Source organism: Strix uralensis, chromosome 4 (assembly GCF_047716275.1).
Source record: "Strix uralensis isolate ZFMK-TIS-50842 chromosome 4, bStrUra1, whole genome shotgun sequence".
Classification (NCBI taxonomy): Eukaryota; Metazoa; Chordata; class Aves; order Strigiformes; family Strigidae; genus Strix; species Strix uralensis.
The window spans coordinates 79,129,389-79,143,388 of NC_133975.1; the positions used below are offsets into that span (position 1 = coordinate 79,129,389).

The window sequence follows — 14,000 nt, forward strand, 5'->3', positions numbered from 1 at the left end:
AACCAGGTTTTCCACTGTCTTCTCTTTTCATGGTTGTCTTCCAGTGCTGTTTGATAGGAACTGTCTCATCACAGCTCTAACAGGAATAGGGCTCCTCCACATAAGCCTTTAAGATTTTTTTTTTTTTTTTGTCTGACACCAATGCCATCCAGTGAATACCTGCCAGTAAGTACAGTACAGCAATCACAGGCAGTAACTCGTCTTCCTAAAGACTGACTACTCCATCAATCCAGAATACCTGAGACAGCTTAAAGCTCGAGTCTCTTTCAAACCCAGGACCTCCTAGCGTGACAGTTCAGTGTACCGCAGTAATGGCAGCAAGCCAGTAAATGTAGCTGCTGGATTTTTCAAGATTTTAGGACTGCTGTGATTTACAAAGATGTGTTTCTTCTGTTTTATCTACAGACCATAATTATTCTTAATTATTCCTGATGTGTTGCCTGTCATACTCCAGCCTTCCTGTTACTTATTTCAATCCTTTCTCAGAAGGTCCATAGGATGAGAGTGAATCATCCAAAATAATTAAGTGAATCAGTAGTGAAAGCCCCCTTCAGAGGAAACATATCTTTTCTAAAAGTTGCTGCTTTTAGCTGAATTTAGTTTACAGTCATCTTACGAGTAATGATACTATTAAGGAAGTGATTTCTACAAAAGTAAAAACATTTAGAGCTTCTAGACTAGAATAATAATGAAGATGAAAAACCCATTCCTCCTATGTAACAATCTTGTTAACCCTCTTGTAGCCACAGTTAATGAAGTATTTCAGTTTATGTCCTGATATTCAGCAGTGCTTATGTGAGATGCTGTCCTGGTTTTGGCTGGGATAGAGTTAATTTTCTTCCTAGTAGCTGTGTTTTGGATTTAGTATGAGAACAATGTTGATAACACACAGATGATTTCAGTTGCTGCTAAGTACTATTTATACTAAGTCAAGGAATTTTTAGCTTCTCATGCCCTGCCAGTGAGAAGGCTGGAGTGGCACAAGAAGTTGGGAGGGGACACAGCCAGAACAGCTGACCCAAGCTGGCCAAAGGGATATTCCATACCGTATGACATCATGCCCAGTATATAAACTGGGGGGAAAGCTGGTCGGGGGCCGCTGCTCCGGAACTGACTGGGCATTTGTCGGTGAGTGTTAAGCAATTGTGTTGTGCTTCACAATTGTATATTCTAATTATTGCATTATGCTTCACATTGTACATTCTAATTCTTTTATTATTATTACCACCATATTATTATTATTACTATGATTTTCTTCCTTTTCTGTCCTATTAAACTGTCTGTATCTCAGCCCACAAGTTTTACTTTCTTTCTCCCCCTGGCCCCCCGATTCTCTCCCCCATCCCACTGGGTGGGGGGAGTGAGCAAGCGGCTGTGTGGCGCTTAGATGCCAGCTGGGGTTATACCATGACAGATGCATAATGTATTAGTGGCTTTATGCAAGGATTTCTGAGGTTGTGTATGTCCTGTGTGATCTTCAGCAACTAAGACAGGCTTCATTTTTCAAAAGCGACCACTAAGTTTTGGCATCCAAGTTTTTCAGTTTCCATCTTAAGACAATCAAGGCCTAACTCTTAACAAATGCAATGTCATTTGTCACACTGAAATACAAGTGCTGGACACATCAGAACCAAGGTTTCCTCAGTTAGAGGCCACTTTTGTAAATATTGACCTTGTCACTTTGATTCAGTGTATATATATATATGAAAAATGCAACAGAAACTCTGCACAACCCAGACACTGTTTTGATTAATTTGTATTAATAATTGGAACTTGTAGCTTTTCATGAGGAAAGTAACCCAGAGCCCAATGTTACTACTAGCTTTACAAATCCCTACTACCTCATTACATCTCCATTCACCTCATGAGAAGTAAAACTACTGCACTCTCCATATAATAGAATTCAGCAATGAGAAAACCATTATCTGGGTTTTCATGCGCTACAGATGCCACGGGCTTCAGGAAACAAAGTTCTTACCGTCTTCCAGTTATAATAGGCAAAAAATCTTCTGATTTGGCTTCAATGACTTTAAACATTACTTTCTGCAAATCTGAAATTCCCACAGCCATGTCTTCTAGCATCCCTGCTTCTTCACCTGTGTGGAAAGATTATAGACGTTATTAACAGAGTAGCCAGATCAGTCACTGAATAGGTTACAGTAAAGAAATACAGGGTTTATATTTTCCAGTCTGTGCATCTAAAAATCACAGCCCTAGATCCACATTAAAGTAACCTACATAAAAGCAGACTGATTTTTAGGACTGCTGACAATTCTCTGTGGCCTAAATGATAACTATAAGTACTAAGCACCTCTGAAAATCAGCCTGCTCTATATGTGCATAGAATAACCTCAGAAAAGCCATTTTTGTCTATTCTGAAAGTGTTTTTAAAGACTGTCCCGCTGATGGAGGACAAAGGTTTTGAGAATAACAACAATGAGTATCGTGCAAAAGGGAGCCTGACAGCAATTTCCAAGCGAGGATCTGCAATTGCCTGTGCATTAAAGACCTGCACAAATGCTAAATTCCTCTACTTTGGTCAAAATCTCAATTTGGGGAAGGATTCCAATAAATGTAGTTCAAGGCATTTTTAAACAGTTGGCCGTTTCTCCCTCCAAATGTCCTTTTTTAATACCTATCAAATGACGGCACCTGTAACAAGCTAGGAATTAAACAGTTTTCAAGCTATCTTCACATCCCCAGTACTGGTGTGATCAGGGCAGAGGGTGATAGAGTGAGTAACTTTAAATCTGCTGTTTGGGTTAGCATTATAAACCTGCTATTTTGGGTCAGACCAAATACCTATACAAATGGAGACAGTTTTTATTAAAACCAAAAGTTCCACTAGCTGTAATGAGGAAGAAGTCTCCTGTATTTAAGATGATGTAGTTCAGCACTCTGCATGCATTAATTAGCAACTAGGGTTCTCAGAGGAATTGAGAATAAAATGACTAATTTTTGATACAGAATTGACAACACAATATTAATGAGTTCAACTGTGCTATTATATGGAAGCCAACTGTCTGCTAAGGATAATATTTGTTGATTCAATAAGCCAAATTACTGGAAGCAGAACAGAGGTTAAACTAAGAACCCCCTGGGTGAACTTCTGGTCTGGATGCATAAGGAACTTTGTCCAAGAACAATACTTACTATAAGTACTAAGGAGTCCTTCATATTGCACAAGTAATCCAACAGTATGAAGCTGTTGTAAAAATCCTTGATCATGTAAACCTGTGTGCAATTTGATTATAAACCCACAGACCAATCCAGCGAGCTACCAAGACAATGAAAAAATGTGAAATTAACAGATGTACTGTTATAACATAGTTACAATGAGGCTTGCTATCGCTATACACAACAGAAATAATATTTAGATATTTGAGAAAACAGCATGGATATTTCTGTTTATTGACTACACACATAATTCACATAATTTCATATTAATATATTATTGAGGCATTTTTTTGTGTAAAAAGCAGTGAAATATTCCCTTATTTTACATTAGATAAGCTTCATTTGTTTTGTGGGGTTGTGTGTTATTTACACTGACATAAACGAGACCAGAACCTCAGTTGGCAGGCCATAAACACATAAGGCTGTGATTTATGCTGGATTTGAAAGCAGTTAGGCACCTAATGCAACTGAATCTCCTTGGCAGTTGCACCCTAACTCCTTAATTATGTTAGGAAAAACAAATAACTTAAGGGAGAAATTAGATGAATCATTTAGAGAAAAATCTGTCTGGAAAACATGATCTATGGGAGAAGATCAAAATAGCTTCAGTTATTTACCAAGAGAAGACAAGTCTGAGAAGAGAAATGCTGAGAGTCTTCAAACAAAATACTTATACAAACTGAAAAATAATCTGTTCTTCATTTCCAAGGTGACCAGGAGAAAAAAAAAACAACCTAGCTTGAATAGCAGCAAGGAATATTCAAGGCTAGATTTGAGAACTTCACCTATGGGTGAGGATACTGGCATATAATTTAGGAAGACTAAAAATAGCTTTATGGATCCTTCTTTGTGCAAAAGGAAGATTAGGTAATGTTCTTCAGTCCGTCGCAGACCTACTTCTCTGACTCAGTGATATGGTTAATATGGATTTCCATTTACTATTAATTTCTCTATCACATTATAAAATACTTCAGTGGATGTAACGAAAAATATATGAAAAAGTTGTGTTAAGTTGGAAAAAGAACAAAAAAGAAAATCACAAACACTGGCATGAATAGTACACTTAATTATATTAACAGTAGGAGATAAGTGACACAAGACAACCTACTGCTTGACTAAAGACGATGTCTCTTCTCAGGGTCAGCATCAAACATTGTGGCAAACCACAGGCAAGTTCCTGGAGCAGAACAAATGCCATCGACTGCTTCGCCCTGGTCACCACCTCTCCCATGCAGTCCTTCAGTGTAATCACCAGGGGATAAAGCTGTTCATACCAGTCACCTAGAACAAGACAGGTCATCTGTTCCAAATCAGAAAACTTGCAGTGAAAATTCTTTTCAGAATGAAGAGAGGGGTACAGGGGCTGTGTAGATCATCCTACACTTTAAAACGACCCTGCAGCTCTATCCTAACCATTGTGGTACAGCAAACACCACCAGAGAATATGCTTAGAGGTAGGACTCCAGCTTACCACCGAGACTGCGGCTAAATCCGTGGCCTGAATCCAACTATATCCTGAAACAATGACTTTTTAACAGAGTAAATTTCTTTGTAAAACGTGCATTAAAGGCTCATAAACAGAGCATATGGGGATACATGTGAAAAACCATTAGTAGAAGATGAATACAGTGCTGATGGAAGATCTACTGTTCTTTCCAGCACTTGCTATCTAAACAAATTGAGTACCATCCAAAACAAAAGGGGGAAGAGCCTATATTTAAGAAAAAGTGGGTGTTGGAAGGCAAAACAGAAGAACAAATAGATATCTGGAAGGATACTATCTGTTTAATGTATACGTTGGAAAAATACCAACCTTCAGGTCACATGCCTTTTTCTTTTTAGCTTCTCTCTATATTGTTCTCTTTAAATATTTAGACATATTGAACTCATTACTTTTTTAGCTACTTCGAGCAGAGAGATTTAGAACTATTTTGTAATGTTTTGCTCTGTTAAAATATATGCTAGGAATATCAGAAAAAACAAGCTAGTGAAATGCTTGAAAAATGGGACTCTAATACATTACAAATGGAACAAAGCAATAACTAGGAAAGGAGGAAAATCAGAATGCGCAATTACCCAAGCTGTTCCTGAATTTTTCAGGATTTAATAAAATCAGACCTTCATTGTAGTTGCATATGGTTTTGCCTACTCCTCTAATTTGAGCAAATAATAAAAAAACCAAAACACCCTCCTTCAGAATCTACATCTCAGTTTCATTGTTATAGTTTAAAATGAAAGAGAAATCAACACTCCAGAAAAATCTATATAAAAATAGGGAGTGTAACTGACTTAATCCAGTCCATCACTGACTCATATTTTCTGTAGATTAGTGTAATTAAGAATCAATGATAATTAAAATCTGTTCCATTTAAATTGTAATTATGCGGAAGATAACAGCACGTTGTTTCAGGTAACATTCTGAGTCAGGCCAATGAAAAACTCATTAGGACTGAAGAACTTCTTTAAGCAGGAAGACATAGCTGCCTGTTGCAAAGTCAATTTGGCTATGCTCCAGAAAAATATGTAGATTAATAAAACTGTAGCCAAGAAGATTGGAGAGAACTTTGAAAGCCAGGAGAAACTGGAAAAAAGTAAGGTGCAGGGAAGATGAAATAGGAACAAGGACAGAGCAGTCACAGAGAACTTGAGTTCCTTTGCAAATAATGTCTTTGTGGTCCGACAATGCATGTTTTAACATAGTCATACATATTTAAATGTGAGGAATACAGACTGAAGAACCATTTCCTGGAAAACAGCAGTTATGAAGTTAGAGCCATCGTGAACAAAACAGAACATAAGCCATCCCCAGTTTCAAGCTTCAGCAAAAAGAGGTGATTTTATACATGCCATTGACTAAGAGAGTACTGATACACCACATGCCACACATTTTAAAGAGACTGCTGAAAAAAATGGAGAGCTTGCAGAGGAGAGCTACCGAGATTTAGAGTTTAATCTCCTTAAGCCTATGAAAAAGGCTGAGCAGCAACTTGATTTCCCCTCTTCATGAGGAGAAAATAACAAGAACTAACAGGGATGTTTATTCTAGGGAATAAAAGGAAAAGCACAACCAAAAGCCGGAGGCTGCTGCGAGACACAGTCAAATTTAGAAATAAGGTAGACAACAAGGTGTGACGTACTAGACGTCAGGCTAGACAGATCAGACAATCTAAACTCTCAAGTCTCAAATTATAGTAATTTATTAAATTAATCAATAAATGACAACAACAGCAACTGCAGAAGCAGAATAAGATCAAAAGATGTAATGCATACTGAACCAGTGAACAGGGCTGTATGTGATAAGAATAGAGTTTGTTGTCTGCTTCTGACTTGAGCAAATAATGAAAAAAATCATACCTGGCCACTCTAAAGTAGACCTGAAGGTACAGCTAACAGACATCTGTTCCACTTGCATGGGAAAGCAGAGCTGAATACAGACACAGCCAAGGATCTTGCAAGTACACTGACAGCCAGGACAAGAGAGAAAAAGCTGAACTTCTAGAACTAGACACACTTCATGAACCTGCTATTACCATTTCAAGTTATGTGGATAGGGCTGAAGAGCTTTACTCACACTCTTTTCATAACAGAGAGGGTCACACAGTGGCCACAAGTCCTGTCACACTTATATCTGTCTCTACCAAGCTGCCACTTAACCAATCTGCACTGTGTATTTCTGCTTCTCTAGGAACATAACTTTGTACTTGTCCTTACTGAACTGCATCCTAATATTTCAGTGCTCCATTTCATCAAGATCCATTCTAAGCCTGCTCCCATAGTGCTTAAAGCCTCTCCCAGCTTTAAGCATCTGCAAATTTTATAAGCATCATCCATATTTCATAAGCCAAGTCAGTAATGAAAATATTGAATAATACTGGACCCAGAACAAATGTAAGTGGATTCTACTTCATGCAGCCTTCCAGGTTGGCAGTAAACAACTGATAACTACTTTCTATTATGATTTTCCAAATTATTTTGCAGATACCTTGTAGTAGTTTCAAGATCACTTTCTCACAAGGGTTTTTTGGAGGAGACTACATGTTTGGAATACTAACTTACTAACATAAGTAATTTTTTTCAGTAATAGTTGCATTAAGAAGGAATTCAAATATTTGAAATTCTCAAGGCCATTTTTTCATTAGACATGCATGCTAAATATATTAAAAATAAATCCTACTGAGTATTTAATGTCCCAAAGAATACAGAGCTTTACTTATGCATGTATTTTGCTTTGCTGAAAACAACAAAAATTGTAAGTTTGTAGGAAACCTGATCCTGATGACTGAGGAAAACTAAACTATTTTATTACAGAATATAAATAGAATTGTACTTGACAAAAGGAAAGAAGGTAAAACTATACCCTCATGTGATTAAGTTATCCGTAACAATCCTCTACTCCTCGCTCACATTGAAAAATCTTGTTCACAATTAGTGAAGGATGTCCATTCCCCAGAAGGTGGAGCTAGTTAGCAAATCTAAGAGAGAGACTGCATTGTTTCTTAAAAACATAATATTTATGAATGGGCCAGTATATTCTCATACTTATCTTTTTTATTTTAAAGCAAGTTTAGTGTGCTCAGACCAAAATAAGAGGTGTATCACAGACTGAGGTCTTGGAAAAGACAACTCTAGGAAAGAATCTATATAGCTGCTCCATCTTTGGTCTGTAAAAATCACCATATGTCACTTGTTATGCAGGATATCCTGTTGCAAATACTCCAGCACGACACGAATATAAATCAGGGTCATTCATTAACAATGCACAGAGCTCCAAATATCCGTCAGAAGCACTTACTTATAGCAAATACTGCAGCTTTTAAGTTGCTCTTTGAAACCAAGAAGGATTGTGAAACTGAAGTTTATGAAACAAAAAAAAAAGAGCGTTATATGTCAAATCTTACAAGTAAGTTCAGTAGAATTTGGAAAACAAAATTGTCTTGTATGCAAGGGATAAATATGGACTATTAATAAAATTAATAAAGAGATATTATTTGTAAAGGGAGCTTTAAAATTCTGGTCTAAATTAAGATTTAGATTATCCTGATCTAACTTGCCACCACATTGTTGATATGCGAGGATACGGCCTGGTTACAAGCTACTGCTTACACGTCTGAAAGGGTTTGGAGAGAGCTACAAGATGCCCTATAATTCCTCCTTCATGAGAAAACCGGCAGACAGCTCGGAGTCAGTTGTTGCTGGAAAGATAATGCAGGGGGCCAACCACGGCTCAGGACCTCTACTCCTACAGACTGATGATAGCTTTGTAGAATCACTTAGGGAAGGGAATTGTACAAATTATTGCTTTTGTGTTTAACATGTTCAAGGACTTAAAACACATGTTGATACTTTGGGTGTTAAATTTCTTTTATCGTTCAAATTGCAAGATTTGCATTCTCAACACAGTGGAAAATCCTTTGAAAAAGACTAATGAATTAACTGAATGAGCAAATATCTCAAAAAAGACAGTAGAAGCAAGAACAGAAGCAACAAGGAGACTACAGGATGACTGCCACGTTGCTAAAATGACAGGGGTAGCCTGTCCTGTTTGGAATATTTACTATCCAAGCAAGAGTCAAAGCCTACTGATGAGGCAAGGAAACTCAGTTCAGAAATTGTGCTAGTCAGCCATTGGAAAGGGAACTAAAACAAGGCATTAAAGCCAAAATGGAAAATGGGAGGATGAAATTAAAAGTAGTATCACCGCTGTGCAGTTACTGTAAGATTAAAACAAAAGAGTATGTGCAGCAAAGCACTGAGCAAATACTCCACTGCCATTGTTAACAGAGAGCTGTGAAGTTCAGTTTATGACAGGATTTGCCTTTTGGTTGCTGGAAAACACCTTTCAGTCCCATGTTTTCTTAATGAGCATGCCTGCACAGGCAAATGACCTCCTGAGCACCCAACTAGTCATATCTACATTCAAGTTGCAATATGTCAAACTGCATGTCAAATTTGATAAAGTTTGGCAGAAAAGCAAGCTCCTGCTCTTTTCAAAGTCAGGCCCATTGAAGTGCTTATTAAAATGTGCTGGTAATCAAACAGGAAAAGCCCTAAGGCTTTGGAATAGCACTCCTATCTCCTTTTGCCCCAGCAACAGAGAAAAAAGCCAATTCTGTCACTGCTGTCTGCACCACTGAAAAATCAGTGGAAATCTTTGATGGCTTCAAGTCACCTCAAAATTTAAATGGTATGAAGTTAAAAACTGAATAGAGAATTAAAAGCAGAATAAAGTATAACCCCGTACTCTTAAAGGAACAGAGGGCCCTAGAGACATATGGTAATGAATGTAACAGCAGCTACCCACAACTTTTCACTGTAGGTGATCACTTATGCCATTACTACCTGAACATACAAATAATCCATGATAGGATTGAAATAATAGATGGAAAACAATGTAAATGAGTTGTCTTGATATCACAAATTGAATATTAGACAAACTCTGTCTCAAGAAAAAAGGCAAGCAAAACAAACCAACCAACACACAACAGTAGCAAACCCCTCAAAAACAGCTAGTGAAAACAGCATGAAACCCACAGAGTCTAAATTTACTCACGTAGGATAGGAACAATCTTCTGTTTGTTAATTTTTAAGGGAGGTTTAAAAACTGATTTAGTAGAGTTCACGTATTCAACTTTGCACTATAAAAATATCAGCTTCCTACTTCTTCATCTTGCCACTCAGCTCTTGGAGCTCAGATTAACTGTAGTATGAGGGCTAAGCTCTTTGAGAATGGATGAGGTTTTTATGTTCATAATTCTGCAGCAATTCTCACAGGAACACCAAAAACTTGCATAAGTCTTCCTGGTATTTCTGCAGTTAATATAATAGCAGTCTACTTTGCACAGTTTGGGTGTCCAGAAGAACAATTTTGAATTCTTGGGGATTTATTATTCCATTGAAATAATCTGATATTTTCTATACTGTCACACGGATTAATAGTGAAAATGGAAACCATACAAGTGTTTCAGCAGCTTTAGTCACAATAAAAACAGAAAAAGAAAGCTATGGCAATAACAGCCATAAAGCTAAGGAAATCCAATATACTCAAAACATAGGAGTAATGGGTAAACCTTGCTCTAGAAATGCGTGCAACTAAATATACTGATGTCTTGTTTAAAAAATAGTTTGTTGATTCAGTTAAAAAGTCTTCCTTTCCCTTACACATTTTTAAGCTTCCATCAATAGCTGAACTACTTAGAGAAAGTACTGCTGAAGGGGTTGTCTTATATACTGGGCTACATATAGCCCACTTAAGGACCCTATCAAAAAGAGAAGAATGATACAAAAGTGAAAGGGAAAAGAAAAAAAAAGTGCAGAAATACAGTTGATGCAGACACAGGCTTAAGAGAACAGGAAACAAAAATGTGAGGAAATGGAAGAGAAAGTTTTCAGAAGTGTTTTTGTTTCCTCAAAATAAAAAATGTCTGCTACTCAAGTGAACACAGACCGAGGGAGAATTTTTCATCTTCCTGGCTAAATGATAACTTACAATAAAAGCTCTTCTTCTGAAGATGCAAACAAAACCAGAACACAGTTTTATTTCACATTTTTACCAGCATTGCATTGGGAGGGATGCACTGAAAGGACACAGTGCCTATCCCTAGGGCACTGAAAGACAGGAAGGTTTAATCTAGACTTCTAGAGTCCCCCATCAAGTATCAGATTATGCAAGAAAAATTAACGCACATATGCCTGTAGCAATGTGGCTATGAAAAGATGTTTTCCTTCATTTCAGGTAGGAAATCTGGCACTACTCCCCAGGTGCTTTTTGCTACTTATGCTGAAGGTTACCATTGGTCAATTCATCTGCCCAGCAACATTGTTTATGATTCTATAATTCACTTCAGGCAAAATCCAGGGGCAACCGCCAACTTAAGTTTTTTGAGATAATGTGGTGGATTTTGTATGTAGCAAATTAGGGAGTACTCACACAGAGCCAGCAGAGGAATGGCTGGGTGATAGTCCTAGCGGTGGGGTACAAGGAGCAGATGGGAATATCAGCCTCTTTTAGCAGCACAGCTAAACACGGAGATCTGTCAGGGGCTGTGTGAGCACAAGAGCAAACTACTGTGTTTCACTGGCACCTCTAATGCTGCAGGACAGGCTTTCACATTCTGACTCCCATGGAAAATGAAAAGGCAAAAATAAAAAGAATTTCATGTTGTCAAGTAGTTCTCCAAGGCAAACCAGCTGAGAGTTAAAAGAATAAAAAAACCCCCCTCTCCTTTAAAATCCATCTACTCTTCCTGATTTATCCTGCAGAGAAATCATAATCCTGCAACTGATGAAACCATAGCATGTTACCTTGGTAACTGATAACTCAAATTCAGTCTTAAGAATACACTCAAAGGTCAGACTGCATGAAAAGTTAGGCTAAGAAAGGTATAATTCACGTTGAAAGGTAAGTACAACAAAAAGGTGCCACCAATATTTCTGATTACAAAGATTCCATACAAGAAATATAAGCATGTTGGGAAAAAATGATCACACGATGTCAACACTGAGATTGCAAATATAAACCTATTTTAGGAGGCTCTGAATAGATGTTATAACAACATCTATAGTTATAGGAATATGCTATTGCATCAAATTATTGTCCTAACATTTTCTACCATCTAAAGTGAACACACGTGCATTCTTTGACATCTTTTTCATTGCTATATGCTTGAAAAAAAAAATGTATTAAAAGAGTCAGGCTTCACTAACATAAGCAAACATGTCACCCCATACTTTAAGGCATACTCTTCAACATTTTGGTCAAAACCCTGGATATTCTCCATTTTTCTTACAAACAGCAGCACAACTTTTCTTAGGATCAACTCCAGCACTGACACAATTTCAGACTCAAAGAGATATCTGTGCCTGTACATTTGCAGTGTTAATGAAATACATTATTCTCAAATGGTATAATATATAATCCCAAGATATGGTAAGCTTATCACATATGCAATGTTTGTGAATTGTATGTAGCATAGAATTCTGTAATTTTAGAAATGTTTCTATGGGTGTAAACACAGTATGATTTTATATCTATGAAAAAAGTATGAAACCATACAACCAGCCTTCAAATATAAAATGGAGCAGAATTAAGGCAGAATTTATAACCCTAAACTTCAGATCTCAACCTCTATGTAGGTGCTTCATGGTGCATCCTTATGGCTTCATGTCAAACTTCAGAGAGGGCGATGCAGAGGAAAACAAACATAAAACCACGCTCTCATAAAGAAGTGAAGTATGAAAATTCCTGGCCCCAGAGGCAATGGTTTTGAAAACCATTAGGCAACCAACTTTGGCACACACCTGGGTGGTTCTTCAGAAAGCTCCATCTTTTAAGTTTGTCCTATAAAAGAAAGCAATTTTAAAACTTCTCCATTTCTACATGACCTTGAAAGTCCTATAAGCTGTCAAAGGCACTGCACAACAGTCTCAGGAAAACATCATCAGGAAATTATGTCTTCCTCAGAAAGTAGAACATGGAAACAAAGTGATCTGCCCCACAAAACTCCTGCAGTTTCCATGTAATGGGGTGTTGCAGAACACTCAGCACAACTCAACACAAGCACTGGCTCTGCTCTCACAGAAGGGCACTTGTACTGATTGAAGAGAAATAGGGAAGGCCCTGAAATGAGGGAAAAAGAGAAGAATTTATTTCAGTGCCATAACATCTTGATGGTTTTGTGTCCTTGGCCTGTCAGCTGCAGAAGACAACTCCTCAGCTGAATGAAACACATCTATAATTTTCTAACCATTACAATTATCATTATTGCTTAGCAAGAGGTACCTTTCATTCTATTTGATGACTGCTTATTACAGTACTTAAAAGCAAATAACTTTTAAGCTTTTTTGGCTTTGTGAGCTAAAAGATCTAACCAATATTTCATTTGCCTGTGTAGGGTGTGAGCCTCAACCAAAGCCAAGAGCACACTTTTTTATAACTACAATGGAAAGACTCAAATGGACTGGTTAAATACATTTCATGGTTTATACAAAACAACAGAGGGCATGTTCAGGGGGTTGAAGACAGTGAAGGAAAATCTGTAAACACTCTGGTTGCTAAGCATATCAGAAAGCATCCAGAAAGAATTATCCTAAATCATTGCTTTTTTTCAGACTGGGGAGGGAGGGGGAAATCTGAAGTTTTTTCCATAACTATGGAATACAGATAAAAACCAATATATGCATGTCTACACACACAAACGCACTGCAATAACTTGGGGGAAGTTTGAGTGAAAGTGTACTACTAATTTACCTGCAAAACATTTCTAATAGACATACTGGATTTCTGCTAACAACAGCAGAAAACCTTGTTAGCATCAGAGGGAGGAGAAGAGAGTTAGGCACAACAACAGATATTCAATTTTGTTCTTTTAATCAAAATCAGTACTGTTGGGTTCACTTTCTAAAGCTTCTTTCAAGTTGGCAAGTACACCTACCTCACTGTTACCTTTTTATCTGAAAAAGATCTGAAAAATGTTGAAAGCTGTGTTGATACTTTCCACCTGCAAGCCTTCACTAGAGAACAAAGATGATATCATCTCTCTAACATTATAGCCATACTTGCCTGGTAGACAGAAACTCAGAGAAGCAAACAGATAAGAAATACTCTGGTCACTGGACTATTCATACAAAAACAAGTACAACACATGTGGCACTGAAAACAAGAATTCAGGGACGCCAGCACAGATCTCTTATACTGGTAAAAATGCTGACATTGCAGCTACATTAAAATTCAATACTACAACCAAAATCTGTTGCATGAAACTCACTGGTAGTACTCAAATGATACAGCTGAAAAAATAGTTTTAATTCTTATGTAAGGAAGAGAT

The 14,000-nt window shown here is 37.4% G+C and overlaps 1 protein-coding gene across 8 annotated transcripts in view; it reads right to left on the reverse strand.

Moving 5' to 3' along the window:
* Window positions 1–14,000, reverse strand: part of INPP4B (inositol polyphosphate-4-phosphatase type II B) — a 333,478-nt gene that overhangs the window by 52,254 nt on the left and 267,224 nt on the right. For all 8 annotated transcript variants that reach the window (XM_074867373.1, XM_074867378.1, XM_074867376.1 and 5 more), the window contains 3 exons: window positions 4,286–4,458; window positions 3,154–3,277; window positions 1,979–2,096 (listed from right to left, as the gene is read on the reverse strand). In XM_074867373.1, coding sequence (XP_074723474.1) covers window positions 1,979–2,096; window positions 3,154–3,277; window positions 4,286–4,458 — 415 coding nt within the window. The remainder of the gene's footprint in view (window positions 1–1,978; window positions 2,097–3,153; window positions 3,278–4,285; window positions 4,459–14,000) is intronic.